General features: G+C 37.7%; 1 protein-coding gene across 3 annotated transcripts; it reads right to left on the bottom strand.

The window, feature by feature from the left end:
- Positions 1-643: 643 nt before the first annotated feature.
- Positions 644-23667, bottom strand: rsph10b (radial spoke head 10 homolog B). 3 transcript variants are annotated; one of them, XM_062054904.1, is made up of 18 exons: positions 23330-23667; positions 23185-23260; positions 22263-22331; positions 21952-22125; positions 21132-21217; positions 13818-13938; positions 13575-13751; positions 13402-13504; positions 13230-13327; positions 12959-13148; positions 12764-12872; positions 11755-11808; positions 11322-11401; positions 11068-11216; positions 10776-10880; positions 10637-10696; positions 1616-1661; positions 644-1480 (listed from the first exon to the last, which is right to left on the bottom strand). In XM_062054904.1, the coding sequence occupies exons 1-18, from the start codon at positions 23443-23445 to the stop codon at positions 1356-1358; spliced, it is 1938 nt and encodes a 645-aa protein (XP_061910888.1). In that variant the 5' UTR covers positions 23446-23667; the 3' UTR covers positions 644-1355. The 3 variants fall into 3 exon arrangements, with proteins under 3 accessions (XP_061910888.1, XP_061910890.1, XP_061910891.1); XM_062054906.1 differs by having other exon boundaries at positions 644-1477; XM_062054907.1 differs by lacking the exon at positions 11755-11808 and having other exon boundaries at positions 23330-23666.
- Positions 23668-24763: the final 1096 nt, after the last annotated feature.

The raw sequence follows: 24763 nt of genomic DNA, 5'->3' as shown, positions 1-24763 counted from the left end.
TATTGATAAAGTGCTGCGCCATTCAATTAAAATAGTATCAAAATAAACACAATTTCACCAACATGACTGCATGCAAAATATAACTACAGTCAATGTTATTTAGCTAGAGCGGTTACAAACAATTCACATGTTCTTTATTAGATTAATCACTGGTTTGTGTTAGATTTCTTTCAGTTACGATTAAATGTCAATTATTCATGTTTCAAATACATTCAAGAAAAAAGGGAATATAAATGCACTTAATGTGTTTATTAAACAACTATCATGTTTTAAGAAAAAACATTTAACTACCTATTACTCTTTTTGTTGTATTAATCTTTTTTAACTCATACTTCTTATTGAGAGGGCCAATCAATCAATGTTTATTTATATAGCCCTAAATCACAAGTGTCTCAAAGGGCTGTACAAGCCACAACGACATCCTTGGTACAGAGCCCACATACAGGCAAGGAAAAACTCACCCCAGTGGGACGTCGGTGAATGACTATGAGAAACCTTGGAGAGGACCGCATATGTGGGTAACCCCCCCCCCCCCCCCCCCCCCCCCCCCCCCCCCCTCTAGGGGAGACCGAAAGCAATGGATGTCGAGTGGGTCTGACATAACATTGTGAAAGTCCAGTCCACAACAATGTTCTGTTTAGCTTTTTTCATATTGACTTGTTTGCTTCTGCAGCGTGTCACTAGCGGATCAACAGCCCATGTGCGCATGAGTGACGCTAACACTACCGGTTCTTGGACAAACTGCTTTAAAAATTGTTGCCAGAGATGTTTCAGGGATTTGGAGTCTTTCTGTGTAGCAAATGGGTTAATGGTTAATATTTCTAACTATATAAAAACAATGGGTTAAGTTAAAGTGCCAATGATTGTCACACACACACAAGGTGTGGCGAAATTATCGACCCATCACCCTTGATCACCCCCTGGGAGGTGAGGGGAGCAGTGGGCAGCAGCGGTGGCCACGCTCGGGAATCATTGTGGTGATTTAACCCCCAATTCCAACCCTTGATGCTGAGTGCCCAGCCGGGAAATAATGGGTCCCATTTTTATAGTCTTTGGTGTGATTCGGCCGGGGTTTGAACTCACAACCCACCGATCTCAGGGCGGACACTCTAACCACTAGGCCACTGATCCACATTAGTTGTGATAGCCCTATACATTTCAACTTTAACACATACAATATATCTGCAATTAGAGGAAGGCTTCTACATTGTTAAATACTTTGAGCTCGTCAGTTTACATAAACTGGCAGAATGAGTTGTTTCTTTCTTCTGTTTAATTATGAGAGTAGGCTGAAATAGACCTTGTACAATTAACTCATTCACCAGTCGTGTAATTCTTCAACTGGTTGTTGCTGATCATGCTAACTGGAGAAGGTCAACAGCAGGAAAGAAAAACTGGTTGAAGAAGTGATGGATCTTCTGAATCCAAGCTTCCAGTGCGAGGCCCTTGGTCAGCAATTGTTGCCATTTAAGAGAAACTGCTGGAAGAAATTAACATTTCTTATATGAATACAATACAGATCTGACATGATTCTGCCACCTTACATTGAAATGTACACTACACAATATTATACGATACTTCAACCATGAGTAAGTTATTGTTTTAGTAAACAAACCTGGGGAGGAGAGACATGGTCTTAAATTGGAGGAACAATCTGACATCTGTCGAGAGAGTAAAACATTGGTTGGCATGGTATGGTATGTTACTTTAATTAGTTTTGAAATCTATAGGGTGCATTCCACTGAATCGGGTGCAATGTGCTTGTAACTCACAAAAAAATGACACTTCTGTCTTTTTAAAATTAAATCTGATCATACACATGCAGTCACTTGTTAATCACTGTTAAGTGGTTCCAGACATGATGCCATAAAATCATTTCCATGAAGTAGGAATTATTTATAAATCAAATATTTTCATGTAACTTTGTACAACCTGTTTACAACCGTCTTAAGTACATTTTTAACCATTATGGGAGACCTCTAGACATGAAATAACACTCTTTAGTCAACTTCACACTTTTAATACAATATAGTAATGCTGTATGAGGCTGAACCAATCAGTGGCCACGATACTGAACAGCACACTCTGGTTTGGTCTCCTCCAATGGCCAATATTACTATAGTATTATCATTTATATATATTTTTAAATGTAGTTTATTTAACCATTTTTATGCTTGAAAATAATTAATTGGGATTTAAAAAATGTAAAATATGCTTTAAACATTATGGGGGGAAAATTGCGAGGACATGTGACTTGTGGAATATTCCAAAATTTTTAGAAGGTATAACAGGACTGAGTCAAAACCCTAATTTAAAGTGAAATTTAACTAAATCTTTTTTTTTTTTACTAATTAACCCAAAGTATAGTTTGGATAACGAATAACACAAATATGTTAGAAAAGTACAATAACATCTTGTTTATTTCTGTTGTTTGTTCTGGGCCTGACCATGGTAAATTAATTACCATCAAATAGGAATGACTAACTGTAAATTAAATATTTCCGAGCTAGAGTATAGAAAAACTGTTCACAACCTTCTAATTACAGTTTTTAACATTACCCTCTCGACATGAAATAACAGCTACATACTGTAGTCACTTTACGCTCAAGTAATCCAGTGTAGTAATGCTGCCTGAGGCTGCGCCAATCAGTGGCCACGATACCGAACTGCACGTTGTAATGGCTGCATTGATCCATCCATATAGTCGTTCTCAAAACTTTACATACACTTGTGAAGGACATAATGTCATGGCAGTCTTGAGTTTACAATAATTTCTACAACTCTTATTTTTTGTGATAGAGAGATTGGAGCACATACTTGTTGGTCACAAAAAACATTCATGAAGTTTGGTTATTTTATGAATTTATAATGGAATTATTGAAAATGTGGCCAAATCTGCTGGGTCAAAAGTATACATACAGCAACATACATTATCAATTTTGGTGATGTAGAAAAGTTACAATCAAATCAAATTAGCTTCATGGCATGGCCTCTTAACTTGATGTGAGTGATTATGATTGACAACACTTGTTGACTTCTCTGAGCCCATTTAAATAGGGCTCATGTGATGCAGTCACTAGATTCGGTTACAAACGCGACAATGGGAAAGTCAAATGAACTCAGTACAGATCTGAAAAAACTAATCATTGACTTGAACAAGTCAGGAAAGTCACTTGGAGCCATTTCAAAGCAGCTTAAGGTCCCAAGAGCAACTGTGCAGACAATTAGTCGTAAGTACAAAGTGCATGGCACAGTTTTGTCACTGCCACGATCAGGAAGAAAACGCAAGCCATCACCTGCTGCTGAGAGAAAATTGGTCAGGACGATCAAGAGTCAACCGAGAACCACCAAAAAGCAGGTCTGCAATGAATTGGAAGCTGCTGGAACACAGGTGTCAGTGTCCACAGTCAAGCGTGTTCTGCATCGCTACGGACTGAGAGGCTACCATGTAAGAAGGAAGCCCTTCCTCCAGAAGTGACACCTTAAGGCTCGTCTAAAGTTTGATGCTCATCACATGGACAAAGATAAGACCTTCTGGAGGAAAGTTCTGCGGTCAGATGAAACAAAAATTTAGCTGTTTGGCCACAATACCCAGCAACACGTCACTTCCTGTCAATGAGAAAGGACGCAAAAGAGAAAGGCTCCGCTCTTGCTACCGGAGTTTTTTGTTAAATCTGAAGATTTTGACCACTGATTTGCGATCACAGCCACAGGAGAGTACCCTGGCATCTTCAATCTGATTTTGGTCAGTTGAGAGGCACTGATACGCTTAAAGAAGTCGAGTTGGGAGAGCCGTTAGACTCAAGCCAAAGGCGCCTTGCCGCAGTTCAAAGCGGTTGCCTAGCAACCAAAAGCTACGGCGAGTTTACAGCTGTTTTAAAGTGATCCCGACGTCGCAGAGTGATTATAAGTTGACAGGCTGACACCTCAAATTGATCTCTGAACGGTGCAAGATACGAAATTGTTGGAAAAAACAAGTTAAAGTGCCGCAAGTCGCTAAAGAAGCAACTGCCGTTAAGACACAAGCAAGAGGCAGTGACGTCAGTGACTGCCGCGATGCGAAAAGGTAAAGGAAAGATTGAAATCCCGAAACCTTCGGGGTCAGCTGTTACAGAACACAACTGGGAACAAGATTTGAGGTTGGACACAGGACATGATGGGAATCAAGAAGTGATAATACAAATACTTGAAGAAATGAAAGAAGAAATGAAAGAAATGAAAGAAGAAATGAAAGAAATGAAAAAAGAAATGAAAGAAATGAAAGAAGAAATTAAAGAAGAAATTAAAGAATTGAAAGAATATCTGAGAAAAGTAACAACAGAACACCAACAAGATGTGAAAAGTCTGCAGGAAAATATAGAAAATCTGCAATCTCAGAACAACAGAAGAAATAATGAAGCCACTGAAATGAGCAAACAAATGAAGATCCTTCAAGAAGACAACAACATGTTGAGGAATATCATAGATGAAATGGATCAGGACAAACGAATGAATGATATCATCGTGACTGGGCACCGAATTAAACCAAGATCCTATGCGAAAGCTGTGAATAATGAAGGTGAACCAGATGAAATGGATATGATCTCAGCAGAACAGCAAGTGGTCAACTTTCTGCAATCAAAGGAAATTGAAATTGACATTAATACCATCGAAACATGCATCCCACTGAACGGAAGAAACAACAACGCCACTCCAGTCGTGCTCGTGAAACTCGTAAACAGAAAATCTAAAATGGCATTGCTGAGACAGGGAAAGAAGCTGAAGGGAACAAATGTGTACATGAATGAGCATCTCACACAACGCAATGCTGGAATCGCCAAGAAAGCACGCGACTTGAGAAGGCAGGGAAAAATCCAGGGAACTTGGAGCACCAACTGTAAAATCTACATCAAGCTGAATGGAGGTCCAGAAGCAAGAGTAATTGTTGTCCATGACATCAAGGACCTGGACAATTTTTAAAGTTTACACAGCTACCAAAACAACGATGATAATGGACTCTGACAGAAAACAAACACCCAAATTCAACATCGACACTACTATGTTCCAAGGGACGACTAAACAAGAAGACCTACATTCAGGATTGCATCCACCTACACTTATTGAGATTATTGAAACAACATCAAAGATTGTTGAACAAGAAAATATGGAACTAAAAAATTTCTGCAACAAAGATTACAAAAACCAGGATTTGGAAAATGATATAGATCCAGATACAAATTTTTTCTCCCACATCAGTAATAATAGTTTTTATTATACAGATGATCAATATAATAGCAACATTACATGCGATAACAAATTGTCAATTATTCATTTTAATAGCAGAAGCTTGTATGCAAACTACAACAACATTAAGAACTTTTTGGAACACATCAACGAACCATTCAAAGTGATTGCTGTTACAGAAACATGGATTGATGATAAAAAAGGAATAGATTTTGATTTGGAGGGATATGAACTAAACTACATCAACAGAACCAACAAAAATGGAGGAGGAGTAGCTGTGTACGTGATGAAGAACCTGAACTACAAAGTGGTAAAAAACATGTAATTTGCTATAGATAATATCTTAGAATGTATAACCATTGAAATATGTCAGGAAAAAAGCAAAAACATTTTCATCAGTTGTATATATAGATCACCTAAGTCAAGTATAGAAACATTTGAAGAATGGATCAAGGCTACTTACAAGGATAATGGTCAAAGAATAATGTTCTTATGTGGTGACTTTAATATTGACTTATTGAACCCTAACAAGCAAAAGTCTATTGATGACTTCATTGATACAATGTACAGCATCAGTTTATATCCAAAAATCCCAAAGCCAAGTAGAATCACAGCACACTGTGCCACGCTTATTGATAATATTTTTACCAATGAGTTTGACAATAACACTACAAGTGGTCTACTTATAACCGACGTTAGTGATCATCTGCCAGTTTTTACAATATTTGATGGACACTACAAGAAGAACATGGAAGACAAAAGGACATTTCGAAGACTGTGCACAGAGAAGAGGATGACTGCTTTCAAAATTGAGCTACAAAAGCAAGATTGGGACAATGTGTACAATGAAAAAGAGGTTGATGAAGCATATGAACATTTCTTAAACAAGTTCATAATACTTTATGATAAACATTGTCCATGGATACAACTTAGTAATAAACAGAGAAAGAATAATCAACCATGGATGACAAAAGGATTAAAAAATGCTTGTAAGAAGAAGAATACACTATATAGAGAATGTATAGCACAAAGAACTATAGAGGCAGAAATTAAGTACAAAAAGTATAAAAACAAGTTAACAGAAATACTACGATCATGTAGAAAAGAATATTACAGTGAATTATTGGACAGGAACAAAAATAATATGAGAGCAACATGGGGCATCCTCAATAGCATTATTAAAAATGGTACAAAGAGGGACTACCCTCAATACTTTTTAGACGGAAATAAAAACAATGACAACATAAAGGAAGTAGTTGAAAGCTTCAATAATTATTTTGTAAATATTGGACCAAAATTGGAAGAAAGGATTCCAGACCCAGTTCCAATTGAGGACTATAATGATACCATAGAGCGAAATCCCAACTCCATGTTCCTCAGTAATGTGACACAGGAGGAAATAGTTACAATCGTGAAAAAATGTAAATCTAAGACTTCAACTGATTGTAATGGAATTGATATGAAACGATAAAAAAGGTTATTGAAGAGATCTCAGGACCATTAATGTATATTAGTAACCTATCATTTCAAACAGGTACATTCCCAAACAAAATGAAAATAGCTAAAGTTGCACCAATTTATTAGACTGGAGATAAACATCAATTTACAAATTATAGACCTGTTTCTTTACTTCCACAATTTTCTAAAATCATTAAAAAACTGTTTAATAACAGATTAGAGAGTTTCATAAATAAAAATAGAATACTCGAAGAGAACCTATATGGATACAGAGCTAATGTCTCAACTTCAATGGCTTTAATTGAAATTACAGAAGAAATTACCAATGCAATAGACAGTAAAAAATGTGCAGCAGCAGTTTTTATGGATCTAACTAAAGCATTTGACACAATTAATCACAATATTTTAATCAAAAAACTAGAACGATATGGCATCAGAGGGTTAGTCTTAAACTGGATAAGAAGTTATCTAACGAACAGGAAACAATACGTGAAGCTAGGCGAACACATGTCTACAACGCTAAATATATCCTGTGGTGTACCTCAGGGATCAATATTAGGACCTAAATTATTCAATCTCTATATAAATGACATTTGTAAAGTTTCAAAAGATTTAAAGTTAGTATTATTTGCGGATGATACAACAGCGTTTTGTTCAGGAGAGAACACACAGGAGATAATACAAATAATAACAGAAGAAATTAACAAATTAAAAAGATGGTTTGACAAAAACAGACTATCATTGAATCTTAGTAAAACTAAAATAATGCTATTTGGTAATAGTAGAAGAGAAAGTCAAACACAAATACAAATAGACGGAATAGAAATTGAAAGAGTAAATGAAACCAAATTTCTAGGTAGATTGATGATAAATTGAACTGGAAATCTCACGTAAAAAATATACAACATAAAGTAGCAAGAAACACGTCAATAATGAATAAAGCAAAACATGTTCTAGACAAAAAATCACTTCATATTCTATACTGCTCACTAGTGTTACCATATCTGAGCTACTGTGTAGAAATATGGGGAAATAATTACAAAAGTACACTTCATTCATTAACGGTGTTACAAAAAAGATCAGTTAGAATAATACATAATGTTGGATATAGAGAACATACAAATCCTTTATTTATTGAATCAAAGATACTGAAATTCCACGACATAGTGAATTTGCAAACAGCTAAAATTATGCACAAAGCAAACTATAACCTGCTACCCAAGAATATACAACAATTCTTTTCAACAAAAGAGGAGAAATATAATCTTAGAGAAAAATGTAATTTAAAACATTTGTACGCACGTACAACACTTAAGACCTTCAGTATATCAGTATGTGGAATTAAATTATGGAATGGATTAAGCAAAGCAATCAAACAATGTACTAATATGATCCACTTCCAGAAACTCTTCAAACTTAAAGTGTTTACAAAGTACAAAGAAGAAGAACCATGACAAACATTTTCAATTTATTTCATCCATCCATTCATTCATTCTTAAAGTAATCTTACTTATCTCATCATATGAAATATGACTTTCTTCACCAATTATTATTATTAAATTCTTACTATTATTTATTTATTTATTTTTATTGTGATTACCTATGGAGTTTATTGTGAATAAATTGAGAACAGGAAGTGAATAAAAAAGTTTCAGCAACTGTTATGTATAGAAAAGGGGTAGGATTAAATAAGCTCTGCTTCTTCCTACTCCTTTTCGAACATGTTGAAAAGAGAAACTGGAAATTGTGATGTATCATGTTGTATGCTTGAATGTTCGAAATAAACTCAAACTCAAACTCAAACTCAATATGTTTGGAGGAGAAAAGGTGAGGCCTTTAATCTCAGGAACTCCATGCCTACCGTCAAGTATGGTGGTGGTAATATTATGCCCTGGGCCTGTTTTGCTGCCAATGGAACTGGTGCTTTACAGAGAGTAAATGGGACAATGAAAAAGGAGGATTACCTCCAAATTCTTCAGGACAACCTAAAATCATCAGCCCGGAGGTTGTATCTTGGGAGCAGTTGGGTGTTCCAACAAGACAATGACCCCAAACACACGTCAAAAGTGGTAAAATAATGGCTAAATCAGGTTACAATTAAGGTTTCAGATTGGCCTTCCCAAAGTCCTGACTTAAACCCCATTGAGAACATGTGGACAATGCTGAAGGAACAAGTCCATGTCAAAAAACCAACACATTTAGCTGAACTGCACCAATTTTGTCAAGAGGAGTGGTCAAAAATTCAACCAGAAGTTTGCCAGAAGCTTGTGGATGGCTACCAAAAGTGGCTTATTGCAGTGAAACTTGCCAAGGGACATGTGACCAAATATTAACATTGCTGTATGTATACTTTTGACCCAGCAGATTTGGTCACATTTTCAGTAGACCCATAATAAATTCATAAAAGAACCAAACTTCATGAAGGTTTTTTGTGACCAACAAGTATGTGCTCCAATCACTCTATCACAAAATAATAATAGTTGTAGAAATGATTGGAAACTCAAGACTGCCATGACATTATGTTCTTTACAAGTGTATGTAAACTTTTGACCACGACTGTATATAAATATTGCCAATCACAATTAGCTTGTGCTCAGCTGGGAATACAAGTATATACTGTATACTTATGTCATTCATTTATGAATTGTTATGAACCGTTACAGGCATGTCCAATAACAATAATGGTAATAATGTTAATATCAAAAACGTAAATGAATGGAATGTGGGAATATAAAAGGCATGGGGTGCTATCGGATGTGCCGGAAGCGGAAATTGACGTCAGGCTCCACCTGGACCACCTGTTAGCCAGATTGTTTTTCTACAGGGCCACTACTTGGATCATATCCTCATTTTTTACCTTTTTTTGTAGATTTACCATTGGCCTGTGGAGAACTGGGACTAAAAGAGACAATTGCCAGGAGGACTTTGAGTTGGATGCGCGGTACCGTAAGTACGCTGCGACATCCAACGTTGTATCGCTTGCCCGTACGTGCATGTCGCGTATGTAACTTTGGGGACTTTGGGTAATATATTTTCTGTATAAACTTAGGGTGGCGAACTGCACTTCCAGCTGTGGGATTAAGTGTGTTGTGCAAGTGTTGGTGGGTTACATGGACAGGAGGGGGGAGATATATGTCATGCAGGATTAATTTTTATGGTATTAAAAATTACGCCTGATTGTGTTGTGGCTAAGGGTCAAATGTCTTTTATTTATTTATTGTTCAACACGTCCCCAGCTGAATATCAGGTCCCACCCGTGACTCCTTAATTAGCGTAGTGGCAGTGACACCCACACTGCAAAAACTGAAATCTAAGTAAGATTAAATATCTCAAATAAGGGTGATATTTGCTTATTTTCTGTCTGATAAGATAATTCTTTTCACTAAGCAGATTTTATGTTAGAGTGTTTTACTTGTTTTAGGGGGTTTGGTCCTAAATTATCTCAGTAAGATATTACAGCTTGTAGCTGAGATTTTATGACCTATCTTGAGTAAAACATGCTTGAAACTAGAATATCAACTGATGCAAAGCTGTGTCATCAACACTCACAAGTACAAAACTACTTTTTTAAAGTAATAATTTCTTACTTCAAGCATGAAAAAAAAAATCATGATGCAGAGCGAGCGCATATCATTATGTCAAGATAATGGCACTAGCATTTACTTAATTTAAGAATATTTTTCAACATATTGAGCAAAAAGGTCTTTTTTTTATTCTACCAAGAAAAGTGCACTTGTTATTAGTGAGAATATACTTATTTTAAGGTATTTTTGTTAGCTAATTTTACTTGTTTTGGAAAGTCTTGACAGGCCGAATTTTCTTGTTCGTTTGGCAGATAATTTTGCTTAGTTCAGTGACGACAGAAAGGTAAAGAACTAACTACAGTCAGAATTATTCAATTGAAATTTCATCAATCTGTTGCTCTTTTAAAAAATACAAATACAAAATCACTAACCTCCTGACATTTAATCTCAGCACAGCCGAGGAGAACCTCAAAGAATTCTAGGAATACAACCTGCAGAATAGGACAGAGAAAGGCAGGTGTGGGCATAACAAATTGGATGAATGGATGCATATTAAAGAAATACACCCACCTCTATTTCCATGCATGCTGGCACGTTACCAGGGTCCCAGATTTCTTCACAGATTATTTCTATGATGTTGTTTACGGTCAAATTACAGTCAAAAAGTTTGAGATCCTAGTGTGGTGGACAAAGAAGTCATACCAAAAAAAGTACCATATTAAACCAAGTATAAGACAACCCCTCTTTTTCAAGAGGTTTTTTTTTTCAAGGCTTGTTTTTCAATGTGTCATCATGGCTGCATCGCTCCTTGTCACAGATACTATATTCACTATTTCAGTCTCCAGTTATTAAAGATTGTTACCTTGTACAGCCACAGCATTTGCCGGTTTGTCATAGTGCAGTCATCCCTGGGGGGTGCATTGAGCCTACAGTAAGCCTGATAGACCTCCAAACTTTTCCTCACATAGTCAACCGCTACAACTGCATGCCCCGGTGGGTTAAACAGGAAGCCTGGGCCCATTATTAAAAATAATGAGTGCAATGTAATATAGATCGGAATGGAAGCTTTGGTAAAACATTAACACAAATATCCTTTTGATGTTTAATTCTATTTACCTTTTACATTCATAGCATTTGGAAATATGTCATCGATCAGCAGTTTGGAGAAGCAAGAAGCCAGAAGGTAACTTGATGGCCTGTATGCAACAAGAGCATAGGAGGAACATGTTCCAAAGAACTTTGACATGCATAATGCTCCATTGTGCATTATACAGTAAATGCTCACTCAGACAAATGTATTGTATTTTCGGACCAGCTTCCTGATCTCAACATAACTTATTTGAGTAACAGGAGTGAGTTTGTAGCATGGCAAATAAATGAAATATAGCTATGAGGCATTTATGCTAAACATATGTTGATAATAAGCACATTACAGGGATTCTACCCAAAAATAAACAAATATTTCATACTATTATTTAGGTAACAGGACTGTAATGAGATTTCAAGTAATAGTTGGAATATCAGCAGATACATAAATGAGTGAACTTACTCTGAATGATCAAACTCCATGTGGACCCCTTCGTTTTCTAGAGGGGGAACAGGACTGAAAAAAAAACTAATCCTAAAATGAGCTAAAAAAAACACAAAGTGAATTTTACTGAATTGTTTTGGGTTGATGTTTTTTTTTTAAACAAAATGAACTTGAAGTATAATATTACCAACATTTCAGTTATAGAAACAGGACTGAGTGAAAATTCAGGGTACGACTAAAGTGTATATTTGAACTAAATGATCTTTTTTTGTTCTTGAATTAAATAAACAGAAGTATAGTTGAGATAAGGAGTAACACAAATATGTAAAGGAACACAAAAACACAAAAAATAAAGTGACAACAAATGTAAATTAGTGTTCAAGGTAGTTAAATGTAATCTTTTAAATGTATTATTAAACCAATGTGCAGGACACTTTGCTTGACTGTAAAAAAAAATTGTGTATTTATACATTTTATTTCCTCAAAATGGCACTGATTTTGTTGAAAGGCCTATATGTAAATGCCCAGGGCCGCTGTAAGCTAAAATTGGGTCCCTAAGCAGAATTGTATTACATTTTTTTCACACTTTATTCTTTTTTAATCAAACTTTAATTCAATTAAAAATGCATGTTTTGTACTGAAACAAATTTATAAGAAAAAATGGTTCAATAATGATTTTTCTGTGGAAAATAAAAATTTTAACATCATTGAAACATAAATGACATAATCTTTTCATCTCGATTTCAACCCGGATTCAATCCCAGTCTTTTGAGACAAGCACTAATTGTGTGCGTGCGCCACGGGAAGCGGCCAAAAATACATTTGCGGTAAAACTACATATGAATACACATGCTCTGTCATTCATAAGTTTACATTTTACATGCGCTTTTTCCATGGAGCACTGGGTCTTACGCACAGCGTGTGATTTAGGGAGATGCAGCCCTGAGTGGAAAATCGCCTAACCATCCAACTAAGGGTTGGCGCTCACCAAAAATAAAAGGGCGGTAAAACAACAAGCTTTACTTACTCAATGTCCTTCTGGTAGATGTGGTAAGCAATGACTACCAGGCAGCTGAGGAAGCGGCAGAGCATGATGGGAGTAAAGGGGGAGTGAACCTCAGCTGGGTCCGGGTTGTCTGAGATCAATAAAAATGACAGATACGACTCATTTACCATAGAGGTGAAACTATGTACACAACAGGGGGTTAGAGAGAACTACCACCTCTTATAAAAAGATCCAGCTCTGCCAAGGTGATGCCATGATGGTGGATGTAACAGTCTTTGAGCAGGCGCCACATCTGCATGCGGGACAGCAGAAAGGCACCACCTGGAGTCTGGCGTTGTCCCAGTCTGCTGTAGAAACGATAGATAGCCCTAAACTCTGTCTTGTGCCTTAGCAGCACGAACCTCACCTGTTGGACACAGTGCATAAGTGTATTTAATGGATCCACACCAGAGGGGACCAAATATCAGAAACAGCTCGGGCACCGAACCTGTTTGAGCTCGGTATCTCGTTTTCCCAGAGGAAATTTCTCCAAAATACAATCAATGTTGACAGTCATGTCTGGTCCAAGAGTGGACTCACCCACACCTGATGTGTTGAGAAATGCACATAGCAGAATATGAGGGCTGGCGTCTCTTTTGAAAGTCTAGTGTGTGTTATACCATGTCGAATAGATGTTCCGTTTTCTGTCATGTTGGTAGTCTCCATTTTGTCATTGATGAACTGTACTTCAAACGTGTGGCCATCCTTGAGGGTTACTTTTCCCTAAACATAAAAGGATCACTTATAAAACTTGACTCTTGTTGTCTTTTAAAATGCCTTTTTTTCAATTCACCTTCCCGTGTTTTTTATTGCTCATCCATCCTCCCTCATAGGTGTCACCACTAGAGTAATAAAAGATTCCATGTCCATGTCTCTGACCCAGGAAAAAATTCCCCGTGTACTGATTACTTGGACGAAATTCCGATCCATCTGTTCGCTTCACCAGCCACACGTGAGTGCCTTGGCCATGCTGCCGAGAAGAAGAACCAGCAGGCGAAACAAAAGGATGACAGGAGTGGAAATACAAAATTCCTACCTGGACTCCATCTCGCCAGTTCCCAATGTAAAGCTGTCCCACGTTCAGCCACCTCATGGTGCCTTCTCCGTTTCTTAAGTTATTCCTCCACTCACCAAAATAAATGTTACCAGACGGGTAGCTGATAGGTAAGAGAAGCCACATGAAACCCACTTGGGTTCTTCAACAGTACAATGAATGATCCAAAACACAACAGAAAGTCTACCTTGAAATGGCTTTAAAAAATGTTTAGTATGGCTTAGTCAAAGTACAGATTGCATCGCATTGAGATTAGGGATGGGCACCAATCTGGTACTTTTTTGGCACCAACCGAAACCAGCCGGTACTACCAGGCACTGAATCAGGTAAGATCCAGTGGTGCCATGTTTCGCTGCCTGGGTTGCACATGACGTCACGTCTGGTTGCATTAGCACTGGCGAGTGGTGAATATTTGTTAGCACTTGAGGAAAACAGGGGATTTCAAAGCGGAAATGCTCTCAGTAATCTTGCAACCCATCAATGTTTATGGTAAAAACCCAATCATACCAAATAGAGAAAGCTTTTAAGTTTGGCTCATCTTTTCCAAATGCGTTGCCGACACAGATTAAGCTCTCTGCAATATTTTCGACGCAAAAATCAAGGCAATTGCGGTAAAACACCTGGTTAAACACAGGATTTTTGAAAAGTGCAGAATTTTTTAATGTTAGATGTGCAGCTACAACTTTAGCGACTCGACTGCAGCCAGCGACACAGTAAAACAAATTGCCTGAACATTTGGTGACGGTAACAGCGACATCGTTATCTTCGTCTGCTCCAGGTAAATGGTAAATGGGTTATAATTGTACAGCACTTTTCTACCTTCAAGGTACTCAATGCGCTTTAACACTATTTCCACATTCACCTATTCGCACACTGATGGCAGGAGCTACCATGCCTAACCACAACCCATCAAGAATGAAGTGCCTTGCTCAAGGACGTGACTAGTATGGCAGGAGGTAGGGATCGAACCAGGAACCCTCAAGTTGCTGGCTCGGCCGCTCTATCAACTGAGCCACGCCGTCCACGCCTATTGTGTAAGAAGACATTAGCTTTGCATTTTAACTCGCAATAGTTATCATAATAAACTTGGTTCCTCATACTGCACTTTGTAATGTTATGTGAAGTTTTTGCTTCACTTTCTTTTGTGGTTTAATATTTTTTGAAAAATATTAAATTTGTCTTTATTTTTTACTCCATCCCTCCATGTACCCCCAGCACATATTTTCCAGATGGAAAAAGAAAGGAGTGCATGTTATTTTGTGCAATGCTTTGTAGTTAAGCGTTTTTATGTTGAAATCTTTTGCAAAACAATTGCAATCATGTTACTAACCGTTGGGTTGTGTTTTGATATATTTGATGATCGGTCGATATAAAGAAATAAAAGTTAACATTTTGAGATTTCATTATTACACAAATTAACATTTATTACTACATGAGCCCATACAAAAGTATTGAAAATTTGTATCGTTGAGTACCAGTATCGATTCCCAGGTACCAGGAATCGCAACTGTATCAATTCAAATGTGAACGGTACCCATCCCTAATTGAGATGCTGTGGCATGACTTTAAAAAGTGGTTCATGCTTGTAAACACATTCAGCTACATGTAATATTTACATATTTTGCTCATTTTAAGCATACAGCAGCATAATTTCAAAGACGCATCATATTGTTTGCTTTTTCCTTCAACAACAATACTACTAATCATGGCAGACTTCATGAGTGCCAACAAAGACTACTTTGTGACAAATGATGATCCAGAAACTTATATTTTTGAGCGAGAATAAAAGGAGGATGAGCTACGAGTTTTAGAAGCTGTGTGCTAAACGGATCCAGCTTAAGTGAAACAAGCATCATGTAGCAGTATAGCTAGCCCTAAACAAGATATACAAACTATAAAAAAATGTCTGCTCTCTGTGGGATGCCGACTGATAGGGTTTACATATCTTGCCATTTAAATGAAGAATTCATAATCCACACGCAGAGTTTTTAAAAAAATGCTGCAGACGAGCATTTTTTCAAGTCTTTCTCCACCATCTTCGGGTCCAAGAGGAATGTCACAGATGAACAACTTCTCAGTTAATGTCTACAAACTTCTATTATACAGGTGAGTGGCATGATTTATCATTTAAAATGAACGTTTACTAAGTTAGAGGTGATTATGATGCAGCAGCTCAGTATGTCCACACTGTGGCTGCACAAGCTAGTTAGCTCTCTGTGATCACGGCGCTAAAAGTAGTTCAAATAACAATATTGCTAAAACTTGGCTGATATTGTAGTAGAATTTATGATAATGCAGGGAAGATTTTGTTTAACTTTGTTTCATTTGTTAATTCTAAATTTAGTCCATCCTGAGTAAATGACAATTATTTGCACTGATTTTGAGGGACTTTTTATTCAGGGTTTGTACAGACTGGATGAAATGTTCATTAAAATTATTATTTATGTCCAGACTGTCTGCGATAGTAGAGCCATTGATATTTAATGTTATAGTGTTGTTTCTTGTTTGCTCTCTTCCCGTAAGTTTGTACATGGTTTTCCATAACTGTCTAATGTTCCCTTTTGCAGCTTTGATTAATTCTAAGTGAAAGTCAGCCTTAGACTTCCGCATAAACATTGTAACTTTGTTCTTCAAAACTTTTAAAATCATACGATCTGTATTTAGACCTGTTATAATTGCTCTTATGAGAGCTGAGTCCCGATGTCTTATTAGAATCCAAATTGTTTTGTTAATCCAAGGTATTTTTATTTTAACACTCTTCTTTCTGGTTTTGTATTAGTGTATTTACAGATGATCTCTTTGATTTTTGTCATCCAATTGTAATTCTAGTAGGGCTGCTTATCATTTGTATCATGTAGAAGCCGTTTATAATATCCTTAAGCAGGTCACGAGATGCCAATGGTGACGTTTCTGGATGTATTTTAGAGTGATTCAGAGGCAGAATGTATTACTCCTTCCTATTATCTGCATTGCTAGCCACCTAGAATGAGCCAATTATTGCAAATTAGAATAGAAAAAAAAATACATTTGTTCTTGTTTCTCATAAAGTTTGTAAATAATAAGCAAATTCTCAAAAAAGTGTAGTTCCCCTTTAACTTCCTATTAGAAAGTGTCCTGTGCAATAGACATTTTGCATTAGTTTTGAGAATACTGAGTCTCAGGAGGTTAACTGACAATTGAACTTTTGACAATGTAAATAACTCACACATTGAATTTTGAAACGGCAATACCGCTGTATTTACAAAACTGTTAGATCCCTATCATTCCAAAATAAAATGCAATGTAAGCTTTACAGATCAACTGAATTAGATCCTCTCTAAACTTTGAAATGCACAAGTCCAATTGTTCAATGTTTCAGTACTCTTTGCACAGGATGATGTTCTTCAACAAGGAGATGAACAGCAAAACTCACAACAAGTGAAAATATCTTCTTTTTTTACACTACATTATCTTTCTGTGACTCTTAAGGTTTCTTTGTATCTCTATTGCAACCTGCTGATGACACTTCAAGCTCAGTGGCCACTTCCTTCTGAGAACATTCTGTTCTAAGCCTTGCAATGGTGAGGTACACTTGAATAATGGTAAAGTGTCGGTATCATGAGGTCAAAATGAGAACAGCATGATAAAGAGCCCTGTTTGAATACCAATTCTAAAAGAAGCAGGACATTTATTGATTCAGTGCATGAACTATCAAATACATTTAATGACACAGTACTTTATCTAGAAGACATACATCAGGAAAATACCGATCACTTTTGCATGGAGGAGGTGTCCAAAGACAAAGTGAATAAAATTATATTATATTATATGCACTCCCATAACAATGTGACCTCGGACTATGTTAAGGTAACGTGTGGAGTTCCCCAGGGTTCGGTTCTTGGCCCTGCACTCTTCAGCATCTACATGGCGCCGCTAGGTGACATCATACGCAAATACGGTGTTAGCGTTCACTGTTATGCTGATGACACCCAACTCTACATGCCCCTAAAGCTGACCAACACGCCGGATTGTAGTCAGCTGGAGGCGTGTCTTAATGAAGTTAAACAATGGATGTCCGCTAACTTTTTGCAACTCAACACTAAGAAAACGGAAATGCTGATTATCGGTCCTGCTCAACACCGACATCTATTTAATAATACCACCTTAACATTTGACAACCAAACAATTACACAAGGCGACTCGTTAAAGAATCTGGGTATTATCTTCGACCCAAATCTCTCGTTTGAGTCACACATCAAGAGTGTTACTAAAACGGCCTTCTTTCATCTCCGTAATATCGCTAAAATGTGTTCCATTTTGTCCACTAGCGATGCTGAGATCATTATTCATGCGTTCGTTATGTCTCGTCTCAATTACTGTAACGTATTATTTTCGGGTCTCCCTATGTCTAGCATTAACAGATTACAGTTGGTACAAAATGCGGCTGCTAGACTTTTGACATGAACAAGAAAGTTTGATCATATTACGCCTACTGGCTCACCTGCACTGGCTTCCTGTGCACTTAAGACGTGACTTTAAGGTTTTACTACTTACGTATAAAATACTACACGGTCTAGCTCCATCCTATCTTGCTGATTGTATTGTACCATATGTCCCGGCAAGAAATCTGCATTCAAAGAACTCCGGCTTATTAGTGATTCCCAGAGCCTAAAAAAAGTCTGCGGGCTATAGAGCGTTTTCTATTCGGGCTCCAGTACTCTGGAATGCTCTCCCGGTAACAGTTAGAGATGCTACCCCAGTAGAAGCATTTAAGTACCATCTTAAAACTCATTTGTATACTCTAGCCTTTAAATAGACCCCCTTTTAGACCAGTTGATCTGCCGTTTCATTTATTTTCTGCTCTGCCCCCCTCTCCCTCGTGGAGGGGGGGCACAGGTTCGGTCTGCTTGAAAAACACTAAGATACTCTGTTAGAGCCTATCACACACCTAGTAAATCTTTCTATTCGATTTAATACATTTCCAAAGTGCTGGAAAACTGCTGTAGTAACACCGATCCATAAGACAGGCAAAAAGGACACCCCTAACAATTACAGGCCTATCTCTATGCTTCCTGTTGTGTCTAAAATCTTGGAGAAGGTAGTCGTAGAACAACTAATAGAACACCTGGAGTCAAACCAACTGCTCTATCCCCATCAATTTTGGTTCAGGCAAAAGTACAGCACAGAAACCGCTCACTGTTACTCGCTCAAACAGATTAAGAGCTGTCTAGACAAAGGTCAAGGTGTTGGTGTGATGTTTCTAGACCTCAAAAAGGCCTTTGATAATGTGGACCACAGAGTTTTGATTAAAAAAAAATGGCATTTCAGAATATCTTCTCGAGCACAAGAATGGTTTAAAACATATCTCGAGGACAGGCAGCAATGTGTTAGGTTCAATGGCATTAGATCTAGTCTTCGCGACATGGGAGTGCCACAAGGCTCCGTATTAGTGCCATTGTTGTTTGCCATGTATATAAATGACCTTCCAAACTGTTGCCAGGGTGTCAACTGCCAGCTTTATACAGACGACATAGTTATTCCTGTGCCTGCAAATAATTCAACTATAGCTGGGCAGCAGTTGACAGAATCTCTCGTCAACATTTCAACCTGGCTTCAAAAATCTCAAATGATAAAACAATCTCAAATAAAGCACAACCTTCAAACAATTTAATTAAGGTATGTATAAATAATTAAATTATCCAGAAAGTTAAAAAAACAAAGTACAAAAATAATCTAAAGTTCTAAAGCCAGGTAAAAAGTGTGTGTAAAAAGGTCAAATCAAATTTGAACTGCTTTCGTTTCATTAGAAAAGAACTGTCTCGTCAAGCTGCTCTGTTGTATTTACACGCAATGATATTCTCTCATTTCTCCTATTGTCTAACCTCATGGTCGCAAACTTCACCCACAGCCCCGAAGCCAGTCATATCCCTGTCCAACCAGGCAATCAAGGTATTTGCCAGAAAACCTGTGAGGTGGCATTATTGTGATGTCATTAAGAAACACAAGCTTTTTACATTTGGCTGTCACACGTCAAGGCTCTTGCAGACCTAACACCGGATCCTCTGACAGTGGGGGACTGTGTGGTTCCTAAGTTCAGAACATATTTTGGACAGTCTGATGTATCCTCTAACGAAGCCAGACTGTGGAACACTCTTCCCACTGAATTAAAACTGTAAACTGACCTAAACCTCTACACAAGACGTCTGAAACTGCTCCGGCTTCCTCCCACTCCAAAGACATGCACCTGGGAATAGGTTGATTGGCAACAGTAAACAGTAGTGTGTGAATGTTGTCTATCTGTGTTGGCTCTGCGATGAGGTGACGACTTGTACAGAGTGTACCCCGCCTTCCGCCCAAGTGCAGCAACCACCGCTACCCCGAGAGGGACAAGCGGTAGAAAACTGATGGATGGTTGGATGTCAATTTTGTAACATATTAACACGTAGTCTATATCCTATGAGCATCCTGTGGACAGATGTTGAAAATTAGCATTTTCTTGCTGACACTTAAGGCAGTGCATCTGGTGTGTCCAATGTAGCTGTTATGTGCATTTCAAATAAACAAATACAAATGTATTGATTGATTCATTGATTAGAAGAACAAGTTGTGCAAAAAGCAGTGTATTATTGAACAGTTGGACGTGTGCATTTAAAAGTATAGAAAAGTTACAATAAAGTTCCTTTTAGTGCTGGGCGACTATATGATCGTGGTCGTTGATTCTCCTTCGAGTTCGATTACGGTGATCAGCTGCTAGCATTTCCTCAATCATACATGGCTGAGATGCCTGTTAGAAGTTACTCTAGTAGTGGACAGGTGATTATTCGCTTGCATAATTAAAATTTGCTTAAGAAAAGACCCTAATATTTGTAGACCAATGCAATTTTATTGTCAGAATGTCACTTCAATGCATGTCATTTATCTGCACAAAACTTGGTAATAATTTTATCTAAAGTTCTTTCAGGCTGTGTTTTGGAGTGAAATTTGCCAGCCAGCACACCAGTCGGAGTCTCCTCACTCATTTTTGTACTGACGTGTGCATTGATTTGATCACCGACCGTATAACGGTTAAGGTAAAACCGCTTGTACGCTGAAAATTAAGTGCATAATTAATCTAAGTGTGTACATGATTATTGCAATATTTTTTTGTAATAAGTCACATGAGGTAACACATTAATTTTGGTTTTTAGCTTTAGGGCACTTTTAGGGCACAATTGCTTTTTTAACATAAAGTTTTAGGCTTGGATAGTTTGTTTGATATGATGATGACACATATAAATGTGACAAACATGCAGACATTTTCTGAACTGTATATCTTACCTTCGTATGCCCCATCCCTCTCTTATGTTCATAATCCAATCTCCTTTGTACCAAGAGGTCTCCTCCTGGTTATAATACACAGTGCCCTAACAAGAAGGACAAACATCAATATTAATTTAAATTTCCCCCAAATCCAGAACTTTCAAGATCCAGGGACCCAAATTATATCTCAACATGACGTATGTCAACCTTATATGGCTATTTCTAGTTTTTGATGGAAATAAAAATCTAAACGTGTTTAAATTGGATATTTCCCGTTCCTTGTCCTTGATTACTGCTCATTCTTGCTCACTTTTTAAAAGCTCCTAAATATCCAAAATGCAAAGCAAATGTCATTAAATGTTGTTCCATCTTTGTGTAGATTTGATTAAAATGTCATTTTTGATATACAGTTAGGTTCAAAATTATTTATCAATTACAAAAGACTAAACTTGTCTTGGGGAATGCAGTTTAATCACAAAAAATATTGCATTAATCATGTCTAAAAGTAAATCAGTCATGTGATTCATTTTGGCCTTATTTATTTACAATATTATGAATACTTGTTAAAAATGTGCAATTGGCAAATCTAAAAAAAATATTCATACAAAAGCATTAAAAAAAAGTTCTGTGGTGAGCAGAAAACATAAAATATGCCCCATTTGTTTTAAATCAATGGTTTAATTATGGTATTTTGTCATTATCTTGTGTATAAAATTAACTTTACCTCAAAATCTCAACCAGGTTGAATATTGATTTTGCTTGAACTGCTAATAGTATATGGTGCACAAAAAAATTCACATAAATGGAAACGAAAAGCGGAACAATGTTATTATGTTACCTTTCCATGCCTCTTGCTGTGATTCCATTGACCTTGGTATGCCACTTTGCTTTTGCCAATTTTGTGGGTTCCATCCCCATGCCTGACACTGTTGCACACGTCACCTTTATAGGAGCTGCCGTCTGGCCAGCTGTACATGCCTTGGCCCATGGGCATGTTGTTCACAAACTCTCCCTGTTGGACAGGAGCATGCAATACAACCAAATACAGTATGTAATACTACATGTATTTATAAATGGCACTATAGCTAATAAATATTTATGTGCATTACATTAAAAATTACAACCATAATTATTATAGCAATATCCTACCTCATATTGCACTCTGTCAGCCCATGTGAAGACACCAGTTCCATGCATTAGTCCCATGGAGAAGATTCCCTGCAAAAATACCAAGATTGAGTTTCATTACTTGAGGTCAGTCTTTGAGTTTTAGAAAGGTCATATTATGATTTTTTTTAATCACCACTTCCTGACGGTCCCTATAAAATTTGATCAAAATTTTGCATAGATTATGTTTTACAGAGCGTTTAAGCCGCTTTCTGACCATCTCTTTAGGATGCGCCGTTTCGTGGGCAGTTTTATTTACAGGCCTCCACTTCGAATGAGTCTTCTCTCCACCATCTTTGTTGTAGTTTTTAGCTTTTCCATAGCGAGGCTACCGACAGATTAAATTTAAACCCTATGCTACATTGTAGTAGAAATGGCAACTGCGAATGATGCATGTGCATGTACGAGCCAGTCTTCCCCACAACAAGAGGATAGCGAAAAAGAAGAAGCTGAATGACTGCAGCGCAGCCTTCAATGGTGGACCCGTGCAAAGTACTTTGGGTCGTTCTCTACCGTGTAATGGTGGTTCTTTGGCCAAAATGTTGCATTTCACTTCATGATGCGCCGTTTTGTGAGTGGTCCTATTTACGTGCCTACACTTGAAGTGAATTGAAGTGAATTATATTTATATAGCGCTTTTCTCTAGTGACTCAAAGCGCTTTTACATTTTACAGTTTCAAGGTACGAAAATAAAAGAGAATATATTTCATGTTAAATGTATTTATATTTTTATTTCTGTCCTGAGAGGCAATTTAAACACAAACAAAAAGCAACACAATTGGCTGTACAGTACTTTCAAAAAGTGTGGAAAATATTTAGCTTGAGATAAAAAATAATTTTAGTGGATTGAAATAAGCAAGTTTAAATAGAAATCGTTCCAAATAAAGCGATTTAGCAGATGTACCTTATAAAAATGGCGTCCTTTAAACTTGGCCAGACCTTTCCCATCAAACCGGCCTTCTTTGGATTCTCCTTCATATCTGTCAGAGACGCCATATTCATTTGCTGTTGTGATATAAATGTACAGTTATATGGAAAAGTACATTTACCTTTGGAAAGTTAGGATAAAGAACGAAGGGAGGTCAAATAAGTAACCATTGTGTTGCTGCTGCTCGCCGTCAGATATCGCCTGTTTGAAATTACCTGCTCTTCTCTGTAAATGCATTTCCGTGTAGGTTAAAAAATGATACGTTTGTAACCTTATCTCAAATTTGAATCATTCCAAACACCGAAAATGTCCAAATTTGACGACAAGAGTGTGCCTGTAGGACCCGACTACGAGACCGGAAATGATCAAAATGTTGTTGACGTCCCCTAGGCAACGTGAGTAGGACTGAATGAATGTTCAAATATCAAGCGTCAGAAATCGTCACTATAGCAAGTGTTATTCAACGTAAATGACTTTTTGTTTATGCTAGTAACTCAGTTACCGTTACTGCATGATGCGTTACTGCGTTATTTTATGTTATTCGTATGTAGTATCGGCTAGAAACTGAAGATCTGAGTGTGTTTTATTGGAGCGCTCCGGTGGAAAAGAAGAGGCGTGCTTTCCCCCACCCATAGAAAGCACGCCTCCCCGCAGGGGAGACGTTCCTCCAGAGCCGTACTTCGGGTCTAACAACCTTCACTTTACCCGAAAGAGGGTCTTTACAGCTGAGGGTGAATGACGAGCCCGGCGGTTTGTTGCAACTTTATGACTTTATTGGTGTTATGCACGCAGCCATCCACCAAGCTAGAGCACCTACACGCAGGGGCGCCCAAAAGGGGGGGCAAAGGAGACGGATTCTAGGGGCCCATGATGGAGGGGGGGCCAGAGAGGCCCCTAATGATGATGAAATTATAATACAGAAAAAATAATGACGCTAAGTTATTAACTAACATATAATCACACATGTTTTATTTTCCATGTCCTGGTAACAATACCTTTATTCGTTTTGGAAGCATCAACACCTGCAGGGCCCTCCCTTCCCCCCCTCTATTTACGTAAAATGGTTCAGTCCGACTGGATCAGCTGCAGGTAGAGCACCGGCGATTTGTCACAGACAGCGCCAGAGCGGGCAAAGCGGAGGAGACAGCACTATGCTTCAAAAATCAGGCAGCCAAAAAAGAAAGGAAAAGAAAATAAGAGAGGAGAAGGAGTTGAAGGGTCGACAATATGTCACCCAATATTTCCAAAAAAAAGGTGGGTTTGTTAGTTGTGGTGGAAAGTTATGCATATTATCAATCAATCAATCAATCAATCAATGTTTATTTATATAGCCCTAAATCACAAGTGTCTCAAAGGGCTGTACAAGCCACAACGACATCCTCGGTACAGAGCCCACATACGGGCAAGGAAAACTCACCCCAGTGGGACATCAATGTGAATGACTATGAGAAACCTTGGAGAGGACCGCATATGTGGGTAACCCCCCCCCCCCCCCCCCTCTAGGGGAGACCGAAAGCAATGGATGTCGAGTGGGTCTGACATAATATTGTGAAAG

Source organism: Entelurus aequoreus, linkage group LG08 (genome assembly GCF_033978785.1).
Source record: "Entelurus aequoreus isolate RoL-2023_Sb linkage group LG08, RoL_Eaeq_v1.1, whole genome shotgun sequence".
NCBI lineage: Eukaryota > Metazoa > Chordata > Actinopteri > Syngnathiformes > Syngnathidae > Entelurus > Entelurus aequoreus.
Note: the sequence above shows the minus strand (reverse complement) of the source record. Positions and strands in the feature narration are given on the sequence as shown.